General features: G+C 51.0%; 1 protein-coding gene across 2 annotated transcripts in view; it reads left to right on the plus strand.

Annotated features, from left to right (window-relative positions):
• The window catches only part of psd3l (pleckstrin and Sec7 domain containing 3, like), a 505,495-nt gene that overhangs the window by 255,918 nt on the left and 234,165 nt on the right, over window positions 1-15,412 (plus strand). For both annotated transcript variants that reach the window (XM_038792652.1, XM_038792653.1), the window contains one exon: window positions 326-1,274. In XM_038792652.1, coding sequence (XP_038648580.1) covers window positions 326-1,274 — 949 coding nt within the window. The remainder of the gene's footprint in view (window positions 1-325; window positions 1,275-15,412) is intronic.

The raw sequence follows: 15,412 nt of genomic DNA on the forward strand, positions 1-15,412 counted from the left end.
GTAAAGAATTCGGACGAAACACCTTGTTGCAGAGAGTGGTTAGAATGTGGAAGTTGCTACCACAAAGAGTAGTTGAGGAGATTGGTATGGGTATATTTCAGGGGAAGCTTGTTAAGCTCGAGCGAGAAAGGAATAGAAGGGTTTGTTGATCAGTGAGATGAAGCACAAGTGACAGGAGCCTCTTGTCGGGATTAAGCACCAGTTTGGGCCAATACAGGGCTGACGAGCCAGTTTCTGTGCTGTGGACTTGATGTGACGTAAATGCTGTTTGCAGGCACTGAGTACAAATTAACCTTCTTTTCCTTTATTTCTATGTCCTCTGCAGGTTGCTTCCAGTCTCCCGCAGAAGAACGGTGCATGAACACCATATCACTTACAGAGCAGGCACTCAGACAGGAGGCTGACGAGGCCCAGCGGAGAAATTGGGACCTGCTGCCTCGGGAAGTTGTCGTGTGGGAGCCGGGCCAGATCAACAGGCCACAGGACATTGGGTACGAGCAGAAAAAGGCCAGGCCTGAATCCCAACCAGGATGCTCTGGCCCTTCCATCAGCGTGGGATGCATGGTGCCAGATTCCGACGGCGGATGCACAGTGACTGACACAGACGAGGACCGTTCAAGTGATCTCAGCGAAGACCTCTCGCCCAACCACCCTGAGAAGCAAACCGGTGTGCGGGAGTTTGCGACTGCACTTGTCAGCTCCCCGCAAGTAATGACGGCTCCTGCGTTCGCAATCGGCCAGGGCCAGCAAGCTGAGCTGCTTCACTGGGGTAAAGAGGTGGCTGCTTCCGGAGAGAACGAACTCTCACGAGCCGCATCAGACGAGAGGGTGCAGCAGGAGCTTGCTGCTGGCGACAGGGAAATGCCACAGAGTCCATTAGTGGCGCACAAAGACATTGGACTTGTCGTGCTGGAGGAGAGAAGCCCCGAGGCTGCTGACCGAATGTCAGAGAGGCACACAGGAGCTGCGGCAGAGAGGGACCCCGACAAGCAGAAGGCAAAAGAGAGTGAGAAAGGGCCGGCCCTGATTGAGCATGGGGCAATGAAGCAATCGAGTGCAAACTTAGACCAGTCCAGTGAGACGGAAAAGGAGCAAGATGGCCATGTTAAAAGCGATGAAAGCAGTGGAATGTCTCAGGATAGCGAGAAGAGGACGTCTTTAAGTACAGCTCAGTCCGACACCCGGAGTGATGAGGATGACGATGTCTTTGTGAGCGCGAGAGAAAGTGAAGCGAGCGTAACGAGCAAAAGTTCCCTGGGAACGAAATCAGCAAAGTAATTCTATGCCATTTATTGTTACTAGAATCTATTGGATTGCAATGTGTGCTTACGACAGACTGCAGTGAATTAAAGGAGCTTTAACTGTGTGATAGAAAGAGAAGATGTAAAAGCCGTCTCAGATTCCTGATTTTAGGAACATTAGTTTGAGCAACCAGTTCACGATCCGTCCCCCATTTCAAATGAATATCAGTCGATAACGTACCCCCATGGAGGTCAAAACAAGAATCATCATTATGGCAGAGAAGGAGGCCATTTGGCCCATCGAGTCTGTGCTGGCTGTCTGTAGAGCAACACACTCAATCCCATTCCCCCATCCTATCTTCATAGTTTGTTTCCCTCAAGTGTCCATCCAATTTACATTTGAAATCATGAATCGTCTCCACATGCACCATCCTTGTCGGCTGTGTTAACAATAGAATTAATCCCTCTTTTAAATTACTTCCCAGTAGTAATGTTGATCCAAGGATTTGTTGCATTTAAAATCCTGCAAGAAAAGGGGCACAGAAAGACATTCTTAAAATCCAGTGATAGTCAGAGAGAAACTCTGATGTCAATCTGGGGTGAAATTTGCCCTTTCAGGGCATTGGCAGCCTGATTTTCCCCAGTGCCCTTAAGATTAAAATGTTTTCCCGCAATGTTTCTGAAAGAGTAAATTGATAATAATGGCCGAGTGAGAGGAAGAGTCAACAGGCTAACTCCCTCAAAACAAAATCAGATTGAGGATTGAGAAATAAACACAAGGAGGGGAGTGAAGAAAAGGGGAGCAAATTCAATATCGAACCAGGGAGCAGAAGAGAAGCAAACAGGAAGGAACGATTAGATTGAGAGAGAAAGATACCAGAAAGGGAAAATAAGAAAAATCATTTCAGATTTACAATCTGACATTTTTAAAACCCCTCAAAAATATTCAAAACCTAAAGGAATTTAATGCCAGCAAGGCTTTTAATAATAATCTTTGTATTGTCACAAGTAGACTTACATTAACATTGCAATGAAGTTACAGTGAAAAGCCCCTAGTCGCCACACTCCGGCGCCTGCTCGGGTACACAGAAGGAGAATTCAGAATGTCCAATTCACCTGACAAGCACGTCTTTCGGGACTTGTGGGAGGGAACCGGAGCACCTGGAGGAAACCCACGCAGACGCTAGGGAGAACATGCAGACTTCGCACAGACAGTGACCTAAGCCGGGAATCGAACCTGGCACTGTGAAGCAACAGTGCTAACCACTGTGCTACTGTGTACACATACATAAACTTGGTGACATTCATTTCCTGTCTGTGGAGGGGCAGAGACAGCAAGGTACTCTTTTCAGGAATCTAACAGGAGAGTTGTGCAACTCGGACACAAACCTCTGGGTAATGACATTTTATTGCACATCAGCTCCTTGCCTGAATTGGCTGCAACATTTTCCCATGACTAGTGGAGAAGGCCATTAGTCTCACTGTTACTTTAATAGCAAGTTCTGGATCATTTTCTTGTGTTGGATATTGGAAGCACGCCATGATGGCACAGTGGTTAGTATTGCTGTTCACAGCACCAGGGACCCGGCCTTGGGTCACTTTGTGTGGAGCACCCGTGTCTGCGTGAGCTTCCGCCGGGTGCTCAGGTTTCCTTCCAAAGACGTGCAAGTTCGATGGATTGGCCATGCTAAGTTGCCCTTAGTGTCCAGGGATGTGCAGGTTAGGTTATGGGTTCAGGGGATAGGGTGGGGTGGACAGGGGAGTGGAAATGGGTGGAGTGCATTCGAAGGGCTGATGCAGACAATGGGCCAACTGGCCTCCTTCTGCAACGTACAGATTCTATGTTGACAGCTCAAGTATGAAGCTGACACATCGGGATGAGAGTTCCTGAGTGTCACTACAGTACCTGTCTCAAATCCAACTCGCGACAAACCAGAATTGCAAGAAAACTGGACATTTTTAGAATGTGCTGTGCATCAATTTTAATAGTGAAATATTTCTTTTAAAACATACCTGGACAATTTGGTGTTGGTGTGGTGTCCGAATGGTTACCTCCTTCACCAATTGCGCGCAGTTCTACTTCCACTCTCCGAGCAACCCGTGGTTATTTGTTACGTATCTAATCTAATTAAATCTAATCCAATCTAATTAAATTGGGGAGCAATTTCATTTCTTATGAGTTTATTATCAGTAATAAATTTCAGGTCACCATCTTTTGACAACATCTTGGGTCGCCCCATTCACACATTGCTCTAGGTCCTGCTCCGTGTCCATCAAATCCCTTTGATATCCCCATGACATCTATTCATCTCCTCTTTTATTTGAGGAGTACAGTACTCGTGTAAGCAGTTGGGGTTTAAAGTGTGTAACATGTCGCCTATAAGTACTTACTAATTAAAACTGTTGCTCATCCAGTGATTGCTCCCTCTCCATATGTGCAGATAGATTTACTGCCTGCCCATTGGCTGATTTATCTGAAGGGTGCCGATCAGTCCAATTTTCAGTTTTGTTAAAAAGCAGCCAATGAAAACCACAAATTTGAAAAAAAACACCCCACCTCCTCAGGAAAATCTCCCGTTCATAGAAAAGTTACCATCCAACAATGCTGAACATTTTTACAACTTTGAATAGCTACATTGCCCTTTTTAAAAAAAAACAAACAAAATCTTATTGGGATGAAGGGTAAACAAAGATATCGGGACTCTGGAGAAAAAAACAAGAGAATGGAATAAATTGGATACTTCTTTGAGCATTCAGAAAAAAATGGCCTCTCCCCTTTACTGTTTCATCAAATTTACATCAATAAATAATCAACAATAACAAATACAATGGCAATCCCTTGGCCAACAATCCCTTTATCCCACCCACCATCAAACAGTTCCCAACATTTTGAATACAGAACACCAATAAAAAAGAATCAGGAATCCACCATCAACCCATACTTGCTCACAAATAACTTGTACATTCCAACACCCCTCCCCCAACGTTCGACGTCATCCAATTCTTGAAAATGCATGATAAACCCATGAGTTGTGAAACCCTTCCATCCTTCCCCTCATCTCCAACTTCACTTTCTCGAGCGTTAAGAACTTCAGCAAGTCTCCCTCGCCACACCGAGGCACAGGGTGGAGAAGCCGACCTCCAGCCGAACAGAATCTGCCTTTGGTCAATCAGCGAGGCGAATGTTAAGACACCTACCCTATACTGTTATGTGATTTCATATGGGAAACACTGACAAGTCAGTGTTCATTCCTAGTTGCCCTGAGGGCATTAAGAACCAACTGCATAATCAGAGACGGAAGACACATGTAGGCCAGGTAAGGGTGGCAGGTTTCCTGAAGAAAGTTAGTGTAGCAACTGGGTTTGTACAACAATCCAATAGCTGTCGTGATAATTTTATCCGGTGCCGGTCTGTAGGTCATTGGGCTTAACAACTTGCCATGGTGGGATTTGAACTCATGGCCTCTCCGTTTCCAGTCTAGTACATTAACCAGCAGGCTACCATACCCATTAAGCCTTGACCATGACAGGTACCGTACCTAGTATAACAGACATGATGTAAAGGTTATAGATTCTGAGATTGTCAAAGAATTTAGTCTTCCCTTTACCCCGGGACTGCCTGCCCACCCCCAACTCGACAGAGGACCAAAGGCTCCTCGTTGAAAATGGAACCATTCTGCACAGAATGGACAATAGTACAGGATTGAAATAAATGGAAGGAGTAAAGGTGACCTCAAATAAAACCAAGGGAGCGTAAACAAAAATACCCAAAATGTCAAGAAAAGCAAAGGAAATGGGGAAGCTTAACAAGAACGCACAAAAGCAATGAGTAAAATGCACCTGAATTGTTTTAATTTTTTTTCCACTTTGAGCAATGTCCTGGGTGATCTGAATGCTATGTAAGTGAAATGGCTTTCTGAGCTACCGGCAGCGCGAGGGAGCAAATTTACCTCATAAATAGGCATGTTTTAATGATGTTGGGGCATGATCAAAAGGAAAGGTTTTGTGTCATTTGCGACAGCTTTTTGCTGGGAGTTTCTCCCTGGCCCCGTCGGTGAGTTCCTCTCTGCTATCTAATCACACTTGGTCCCCTTTTTTGGGCCCTGGGGAGTTTTTCACCAGTCAAGCTCACACTTAGAATTATTTTCATGACTGGGGAGCTGAAGTCGCTGGTCAGACCGGCTCCTCGGAGATTGGGCCACTGTTTTGAAAGGGTGCCCCGATCTTTTTTTAAGTGGGCTTGTGGTTCCTCAGCCCTCCCCCATGCATGGGCAATGTCATCCCTCCCCCCCCCCCCCACTCAACACACACATGGGCATTACTCCTCCCGCCACCCTCCCAAGTGATGATACGCTGCCTATGGGGTTGCTGAGGGTGCCCCTTTTCAGGCCTTCCCACACCCCATTTCGGGCTTCCCCACCCTTCACTCCCTCCAACCTTCTGGAGGCCCTTTCATATCTGCCCTGCACCGCCCTCCCTGCTATGCTTCAATACCCCCCTCCACCCTCCATTCATGGGCAGAGCCCTCCTCAGGCCATGGCCTTTTGCCGTGCCACCCTGGCACCGGCCCTGGCAGTGCTCCTGCCTGCTTTGCAGTGCCAGTTGGACACCTTGGCAGTGCTGGAGTGGGAGTGCCGAGTTGCCAGGCTGATAATGCCTGTGTTCAAGAAGGGGGCCAGGGGCCACCCTGCCCTGTACCTGATTGCCCATGGGCTTCTGATGGCCTGGGAGACCCCCCCCCCCTCCCCCGCTGTTGCCTCATTTCACATTTGTGTGGACCCAGTACTAAATGGCGCCAACTGGGGACTCCCTGGGGAGGTGGGTAGATGCCGGGAGAGTCCTGGTCAGCCCACCTAAGTGTTTTTAAAACCAACTTAGAGGAGTGTGAGGCTTGGTCCCGTGCATTGTGGTGGGGTCCTGATTGTGACGTCTCGTGAGACCTGGGTAGATCTTGTGAGGCGACCTGACTGTTGGGAAGCCTGGGGGAGCCCTCACCTGGCATCTGCCGGCCGTGTCGCGCTCCCTTTTGGGCGCAACGCCTGTTGTTTGAGAGATAGATCTTGGCTTGGACGCTTGCAGTCCTTTGAAATAATACCTTGAGGACTTCCGGTGGCGGCAATGAGGAGCTAAGTCGCACATTCGGCAGCTCCCGCTGAAAACGGACTTTGGGGCTCTTTTCAGGGCCCCCAAAGGAGCTGTGTCAGCAAATTCCGACGTGGGAAGAGGACAGGAGTCGACCCCAACGGTCCTATGGTCTGGACCAGGAGTGGGGTAAGGAGAAAACCGGAGAAAGCACTCCTGAAAAAGCGGGGGAAGGAAGACAAAATGGCGGCCGGCGGAGGCCTTGAGGAGCTGAGGCAGTGGGCTCAGGAGCAGCATGCGTCTCTGCTGCGCTGCTTCCAGGAGCTTAAGTTGGAGCTACTGGAGTCGCTGAAGGTAACCAACAGGGAGCTGATGGAGACCCAGACAGCCCAGGGGGCTGCGATCCGGGAGCTGCAGCAGCAGGCCTCTGAAAGGGAGGATGAGGTCGTGGCGGGGAAGGTGGAGATGCACGAGGCGCTCCATAAAAGATGGCAGGAGCGGTTCGAGGAGCTGGACAACCGGTTGAGGAGGAAGAATTTGTGGATCCTGGGCCTCACGGAGGGGCTGGAGGGGTCGGACCTAGCGGCCTATGTGGCGGCTATGTTAAACTCGCTGATGGGGGCTGGGTCCTTCCAGGGGCCCCTGAGTTAGAGGGGGCCCACAGAATTCTGGCTAGGAGGCCCAAGCCGAACGAGCCGCCGCGGGCGGTGTTGGTGCGGTTTCATCGGTTCGTGGATCGTGAGTGTGTGCTCCGGTGGGCCAAGAAGGAGCGGAGCAGCAAGTGGGAGAACACGGAGGTGCGGATCTTCCAGGACTAGAGTGCGGAGGTGGCGAGGCGGAGGGCCGGGTTTAACCGGACGAAGGCGGTGCTCCATAGACGGAGTGTGAAGTTCGGCATGTTGCAGCCGGCGCGTCTGTGGGTCACCTATAAAGATCGGCACCATTATTTTGAGTCCCCGGAGGAGGCGTGGGCCTTTGTGCAGGCCGAGAAATTGGACTCAAACTGAGGGTCTAAGATGGGGGATGCTGTATAATACTGTATTTGTATTTGCTTGGTTTAATGTAAGATGTGGGTTGGCCTTAGGGTGGGTGGGGTGATGTCGATTTGTCTTTTCTATATGGGTTTTTATGCAGGGGTCGGGTGGACGGGTTCGGGCAGAGGGGTAAACGGGGAGTTCGGGGAGCTGGTGGGGGGGGGACTGACAATGGGAGTAGCCCTGGAGGAGGCGGGGCCGGGCAGGGCGAAAGCGCGGGCTTTCTGCGGGTTTCCCGCGCTGGGAGATGGTGGGGGCGGGGTCAGGGCTGGGAAGGGCAGTTTTCTTTTCCCGCGCAAGAGCGGGGGGGGGGGGGGGGGGGGGGGGGGGGGAGGACCCGATGACGGGCACGATGGAGGAGGGGTAGTCCCACGTGGGGAGGAGTCGGAGGTAGGGCGGGAGTCGCCGGGGTCAGCAGAAGTTAGCTGGCTCACGGGAGTGCTATGGAGGGAGGGGCGTGGCTAGGAGGGGTCCTAGCCTTGGGGGGGGGGGGGGTACCGGGTTGCTGCTGAAACGGGCAGGAAGGAGCGGGGGGATGCAGGGGGGGCTGGGGGGGGGGGGTTGCCGCAGTGGGAAACTGGCAGAGCGTGGGACACTGGCCGGTGGTGGGCAAGCGATGGGGTACGGCTAATCGGCAGGGGAGCGGGGCAGGGCGCCCTCTGATCCGGCTGATACCCTGGAATGTGAGGGGGCTGAATGGGCCGGTCAAACGGGCCTGGGTATTTGCGCACCTGAAGGGGCTGAAGGCGGATGTGGCCATGCTCCAGGAGACACACCTGAGAGTGGTGGACCTGGTTCGGCTGAGGAAGGGATGGGTGGGCCAAGTATTTCACTCAGGGCTGGATGAGAAGAGTAGGGGGGGTGGCGATCCTGGTGGGGAAGAAGATGTCGTTTGAGGCGTTAAATGTGGTGGCTGACGGTGGTGGGAGATATGTGATGGTGAGTGGTAAGCTGCAGGGGGAGCGGGTGGTGTTGGTGAATGTTTACACCCCAAATTGGGACGATGCGGGGTTTATGCGACGTATGTTGGGCCGCATTCCAGACCTGGAGGTGGGGGGCCTGATCATGGGGGGGGGACTTCAACACGGTACTGGATCCCCCATTGGATCGATCCAAGTCCCGGACGGGTAGGAGGCCGGCGGCGGCTAAGGTGTTGAGGGGATTTATGGACCAGATGGGAGGGGGGTGGATCCCTGGAGGTTTGCGAGGCCAAGGGCCAGGGAATACTCATTTTTCTCCCACGTACATAAGGCCTACTCGAGGATTAATTTTTTTGTCCTGAGCAGGGGGTTGGTTTCGAGGGTGGAGGATGTGGAATACTCCGCCATTGCCATTTCAGATCATGCCCCGCACTGGGTGGACCTCGGGCTGGGGGAAGAGAGGGACCAACGTCCGCTTTGGCTCTTGGAGGTGGGGCTGCTGGCAGATGAGGAGGTGGCCGAGAGGGTTCGGGGGTGTATCGAGAGGTACCTTGAGGCCAATGACAACGGGGAGGTCCGAGTGGGGACGGTCTGGGAGGCATTGAAGGCGGTGATGAGGGGGGAATTGATCTCCATCCGAACCCATAGGGAGAGGGGGGAGCAGAGGGAGAGGAAGAGACTGATAGGGGAGATGGTGGGGGTGGATAGGAGATATGCGGAGGCTCCAGAGGAGGGATTGCTGGGGGAGAGGCGTAGCCTTCAGGCCAGATTCGACCTATTGACTACCAGAAAGGTGGAAGCTCAGTGGAGGAAAGCACAGGGGGCGGTGTATGAATATGGGGAGAAGGCGAGCAGGATGCTGGCACACCAGCTCCGAAAGCGGGACGCGGCCAGGGAGATTGGGGGAGTGACGGATAAGGCTGGGAAGGTGGTGCGGAGGGGAGTAGATGTTAATGGGGTCTTCAGAGACTTCTATGGGGAACTGTACCGGTCGGAACCCCCGGTGGAGGGGGGTGGAATGGGGCGCTTCTTGGACAAGCTGCGATTCCCGAGGGTGGAGGAGGAGCAGGTGGAGGGACTGGGGGCGCCGATCGAGCTGGAGGAGGTGGTCAAAGGGATAGGGAGCATGCAGTCGGGGAAGGCGCCGGGGCCGGATGGGTTTCCGGCGGAATTTTATAAAAGGCATTTGGACCTGTTGGGCCCCTTGTTGGTCCGGACCTTTAACGAGGCAAGGGAGGGGGGGGCTTTGCCCCCAACTATGTCACGGGCGCTGATTTCCTTGATCCTGAAGCGGGACAAGGACCCTCTGCAGTGTGGGTCATATAGACCGATTTTGCTGCTAAATGCTGATGCTAAGCTGCTGGCAAAGATCCTGGCCACTAGAATAGAGGATTGCGTGCCCGGGGTCATTCATGAGGACCAAACGGGGTTTGTGAAGGGAAGGCAGTTGAATACGAACGTGCGAAGGCTCCTCAATGTCATTATGATGCCGGCCATGGAAGGGGAGGCGGAGATAGTGGTGGCATTGGATGCGGAGAAAGCCTTTGATAGGATTGAGTGGGAGTATTTGTGGGAGGTGTTGGAGAGGTTTGGGTTTGGGGAGGGGTTTATCCGCTGGGTGAGGCTGCTCTACGAGGCCCCGATGGTGAGTGTAGCCACAAATAGGAGGAGGTCGGAGTACTTTCGGCTGTACCGGGGGACGAGACAGGGGTGCCCCCTGTCCCCCTTGCTCTTCACGTTGGCGATTGAGCCCCTGGGCATGGCATTGAGGGAGTCAGGGAACTGGAGGGGCCTGGTGCGGGGTGGGGAGGAGCATCGAGTGTCGCTGTATGCGGACGACCTGTTGCTGTATGTGGCGGACCCGGTGGGGGGGATGCCGGAGGTGATGAGGATTCTTAGTGAATTCGGGGGTTTCTCTGGGTATAAGTTGAACCTGGGCAAGAGTGAGTTGTCTGTGGTGCATCCGGGGGATCAAGAGGAGGGGATTGGTAGGCTCCCACTGAAGCAGGCAGGGAAGAGCTTCAGGTACCTAGGGGTCCAGGTGGCTGGGAGCTGGGGGGCCCTGCACAAGCTCAACCTCACAAGGTTGGTGGAGCAGATGGAGGAGGAGTTTAAGAGGTGGGATATGTTTCCGCTGTCACTGGCGGGGAGGGTGCAGTCCGTTAAGATGACGGTGCTCCCGAGGTTTTTGTTCCTGTTCCAGTGCCTCCCCATCCTTATCCCGAAGGCCTTTTTTAGGAGGGTCAACAGGAGTATCACGGGATTTGTGTGGGCGCATGGGACTCTGAGGGTGAGAAGGGTGTTCCTAGAACGGGGCAGGGATGGGGGGGGGCTGGCGTTGCCCAACCTCTGCGGGTACTATTGGGCTGCCAATGCAGCGATGGTGCGTAAGTGGGTAATGGACGAGGAAGGGGCAGCATGGAAGAGGATGGAGGCGGCGCCATGTGTGGGCACGAGCCTGGAGGCGCTGGTAACGGCGCCGTTGCCGCTCCCTCCAACGAGGTATACCACGAGCCCGGTGGTGGCGGCTACCCTCAAAATTTGGGGGCAATGGAGACAGCATAGGGGAGAAGTGGGGGGCTCGATGGAGGCCCCGATACGGGGGAACCATCAGTTTGTCCCAGGGAGCATTGATGGCTGGCACAGGGCAGGGGTTAGGAGGTTGAGGGACCTGTTTGTGGAGGGGAGGTTCGCGAGCTTGGGGGAGTTAGAGGGGAAGTTTGGGCTCCCCCCGGGGAACATGTTTAGGTACATGCAGGTGAGGGCGTTTGCCAGGCAGCAGGTGGAGGGGTTCCCCTTGCTGCCCCCACGAGGGGTGCGGGATCGGTTGCTCTCGGGGGTGTGGGTTGGAGGAGGGAGGATTTCGGACATATACCGGGTGATGCAGGAGGTAGAGGAACTGAAGGGTAAATGGGAAGAGGAGCTGGGTGAGGAGATTGAGGAGGAGACGTGGGCGGATGCCCTGGAGAGAGTGAATTCCTCCTCTTCCTGTGCGAGGCTTAGCCTCATACAGTTCAAGGTGCTGCATAGGGCCCACATGACTGGGACGAGGATGAGTAGGTTTTTCGGGGGCGAGGACAGGTGTGCTAGGTGCTCAGGGAGCCCAGCGAACCACGCCCATATGTTTTGGGCGTGCCCAGCGCTGGGGGAGTTTTGGAAGGGGGTAGCAAGGACGGTGTCGCAATTTTTGGGGTTGCAGTGGAGCCGGGAGTGCAGGAGGCGAAAGAGGCCGGTGTTCTGGCCTTTGCGTCCCTAGTAGCCCAGCGGAGGATCTTGCTCCAATGGAAGGATGCGAGGCCCCCAAGCGTGGAGGCCTGGATCAATGATATGGCGGGGTTCATTAAATTGGAGAAGGTGAAATTTGCCCTGAGGGGATCAGTACAAGGGTTCTTTAGGCGGTGGCAGCCTTTCCTGGCGGAACGGTAGGGAAATAGGCCGGCAGCAGCAGTAACCCGGAGGGGGGGTTTGGATCGGTGGGAGGGAGAACTGTGTACATGGGTTTGTGGGATGTGGCGGGTGTTATCTCTTTCCCTTTTGTTGTTTGGGTGTTCTTTTGGTTTTTTTTCTTTTGTTTGTAGTTGCTTTTGAAGTTGTGTGGGTATTGTTCTTGGGGTGTTACCGCGGTTGTTTTGTTAATAGAGTTGAGATGTTTATATTTTGTAAAAATTTCAATAAAAATTATTTTAAAAAAAAGAAATAATACCTTGAGATCTTTGGTATCCAAACAAAGAGGCAGATGGGGCCTTGGTTTAATTCTTGACCCTAAAGGCGGCTACTCTGGCTATACAATGAGGAAGTATAGTGGATATGTCATTAGACCAGTGAGCTCAATTAATGATCCAAAGAAGTGAGTTCAAACCTCACCATTGCAGCTGGAGAATCTTAAGTTCAATTGAGTTTAAAAAACAGGATAAAAAAGCTAATGTCAGAAATGGTGATCGGGAAGCTACTAATTTGTTGTTAACAATCCATCTGGTTCTCGAGGGAAGGAAATGTGTCATACTTGGTCTGGCCTGTATGTGAATGTAGATCCGCGGCAATGCCTAACTACCTACCGACTCCTAACTACCCTCTGGGTTAGCCTCTCAAACCTCTTGGTTACATTCAGGAAGATAGCTCACCTCTACCTTCACGAGGGTAATTAGCAACGGGCAATAAATGACACTGTCACATCCCATGAATTAATTTTTATAAATGCAGCACATCCTCAGCACTCCACTGGAGTGTCAGCCTGGATTATAGGCTTAAATCTGTGGAGCTGAATTTGAATTTATGATTATTTTGACTCCCAAGACAAGGGCTATACCTAGGGTGACAATTAAATTTTGGAACAGTTTGTCAGCAGAAAAGGACAGTTTGACAAATCAGATCCTGGCCTTTATTGACATCAAGGTCTCTAACCAAAGTATTAATCCTTTGGACTTGAAATTCCTGTTGAAGGTCAGGCACAACTGGGATGGATTATCACTGGAGGAATTGAAATTGGGATGGCAGTAGGCTGCTCTGGGATAATCACAGCCATGGAGCGGGCCATCGCTCAGATTCTCAGGAGGAGGTTCTATGCCAGAGGAGGAGCACTGCCAGGGCCAGTGCATAGTGTTCTCAGGAGGAGGTTCTATGCTACAAAGGGAACCTGGTCCTTCGTGTCCAACAGAGTTCATGGCAGCTATGACCCAAGTACAGCCAAGGGCTCCAGAACTTGCTGTAGAAATAAGATACTGGATTCAAGAGTGTTTGATTACCTCACTGGACCAGTGTTGGGGTTCCCCTTTTATGCACAAATCCATCCTGTTTAGGGGAGGGGTGGACATTGCTGGCTAGGCTAATATCCAGGACGATGGGTAGCCTGGGTGCTGGGGTTGTGTGCTCTGCCAGCAATATACTAGGAACCAAGGATATTGGCATTTTTATGTTCACCGCTGCTGTGAGACCTCCATATTCCCAGCATGCTTTCCTCTTCATTCTTTCATTGAACAAGTCAGTACTGTTGATCCCATCCCTTGGTAGGTCAGATGGATGATCCGTAACTTGTCTGACTTGGTGTGCTGCTTGGAACAGTAATTTGGATCAATCAGCACAAGTTGCCTTTCTATGGGAGAAGGGATTGAGGTGAGGAACATCCTGCAAAGGCGATTAGGTGAGTTACAGTCTATTCAAAAACGGAAGTTTGTTGAATTTTTATAAATGCAGCACATCCTCAGTACTTGGCGCAGCATGGTGGCACAGTGATTAACAGTGCTGCTCCAGTTCAATTCTGTGCGGAGTTTGCACTTTCTCTGTGTGGGTGTCCTCCCTCAGTCTAAAGATGTGCAGGTTAGGTGGATTGGCCATGCAAAATTGCCCCTTAGTGTCCAAAGGTTTAGGTGGGGTTACTGGGTTACGGGGACAGGTTGGAGGCATGGGCTTAAGTAGGGTGCTCTTTCCAAGGGCTGGTGCAGACTCGATGGGCCAAATGGCTTCCTTTTGCACTGTCGGGATTCTATGATTCTATGAATATTTTCCTCTCCTTAAAATTCAAACATTTATGTGCAACATAGAATCGTTGCTCAATGAGGTGAATCTGATGGTAATTGGTTTGTGTTGTGAATCAGAGGCTAGTTAGTAGGTGGTCTAGCTCGTGGTTGGCAGGTGTCAGGTGCGGGTTAGTGAATGACGTGAGTCGGGCACAGGTTAATGGATGGTTTGCCCATTTGGGTGTTAATTAGTTAATGGTGTGTCATTTTGAGTGCTGTTTGGTTGATGGCGTGTCCATTTGGCAGCTAATTAGTGAGCATAGTGGCAGTTTAGCTTCTAGCTCGTGGATGATTTGAAAATTTGATGCGTGTTAGTGGATAACATTGTGATTTAAGGAGTATCAATACTGTGTTAATTCAGCTGCTAGTTTAAGGATGATATGGTGATTCAAGTGGAAGTTGTGGATGGTATTACGATCAGATGCAAGGTAGTGCATGGCCCTGCAGTTCAATCACTAGTTAATGGATGAAGTCAGGTGCTAGTTAGCAGAGGTGCTGTGGAAATTTGAGCAGTGGTTCTTCAATCCAGGAAAGTGAATTGGTCACCATAAAATGTTTTTTACAACTGTAACAAAATTGTAATTCTTTGACCATTTTTCATTTAATTTTCTCCTCTTCGCGATTTGTCTTCCAATTTCTCTGGGCTGAGGGCACAGGACAGTGTCATGTGAGAGTGCCTTTAAAAAATAGGTGTTTATCAAATAGCCGGAGTGGGTGTACCTTTAAGAAATGGGTGTTTATCAAATAGCTGCAGTGATGTCAGAGTGTGGGTGGAGCTGGGTTTTGGTCTGTGACTTTTTACTTTCGCTTTGAGCAAAAAGTGTTTTATCTGTGTTTTAGTTTAGTTTTCAGAGTTGGAGCTGCATCCAGCCAAACAAGGTGCAATTTTGATCTCTCTCTGTATGAAAAGAATGTCTTCAGATCCTTGCTAATTTAAAAGTGATAGCTGCTCTCAGTAGAGAATTTAAACCTGCTGTCTTTGTTAAATAGGGTATTTGTCTTATGGATGTTGCTAGGAAAGATTTAGGGTTACTTATAGAGTACTGTATTCTTTGGGGGGGGGGAGTATTTGAGTTGATAGTTGCTAAGATGTTTACTGTGTGTTTATAAAATATTAACTGGATTCATAGAATAAACATTGTTTTGTTTTAAACATACTTTAGCTCTTTTGCATCACATCTATAAAGTGGGCCCTTGTGCTTCCCATAACCAAAATCTATTTAAAGTTGTGGGTCAGGTGAACTCCATGATATAGTTTGGGGTTCTCTAAACCCTGGCCCATAACAACAGAGATTTACTCCGAGGCCTCTGCCGTGATGTCCTGGAGAAAACTTCTGCCAGATTGTGGAAACAGCTGTGGCTGATCCCAATCTTCCCTCCATAGCTGTGTGTATGTGGGGGGAGGGGGCTCCCTAGTTTGGGGAGAGGGGGAGGGGCTCCGCTGTTCTATTAGCAGAGATAATGGGGGGGGGGGGTGATTCTCCAAACCGTCCTATTGACTCTTGTGTAGAACATACATCTGTTGGATTTTGGACAATCAGACAATTCAACTTGTGATGCCCTCCATGATCAAAAAGCTACTACCTGGACCAGTTGCCATTGGGTGGGATCCTCCAACCACA

Source organism: Scyliorhinus canicula, chromosome 3, assembly GCF_902713615.1.
Source record: "Scyliorhinus canicula chromosome 3, sScyCan1.1, whole genome shotgun sequence".
In the NCBI taxonomy this organism is placed as follows: domain Eukaryota; kingdom Metazoa; phylum Chordata; class Chondrichthyes; order Carcharhiniformes; family Scyliorhinidae; genus Scyliorhinus; species Scyliorhinus canicula.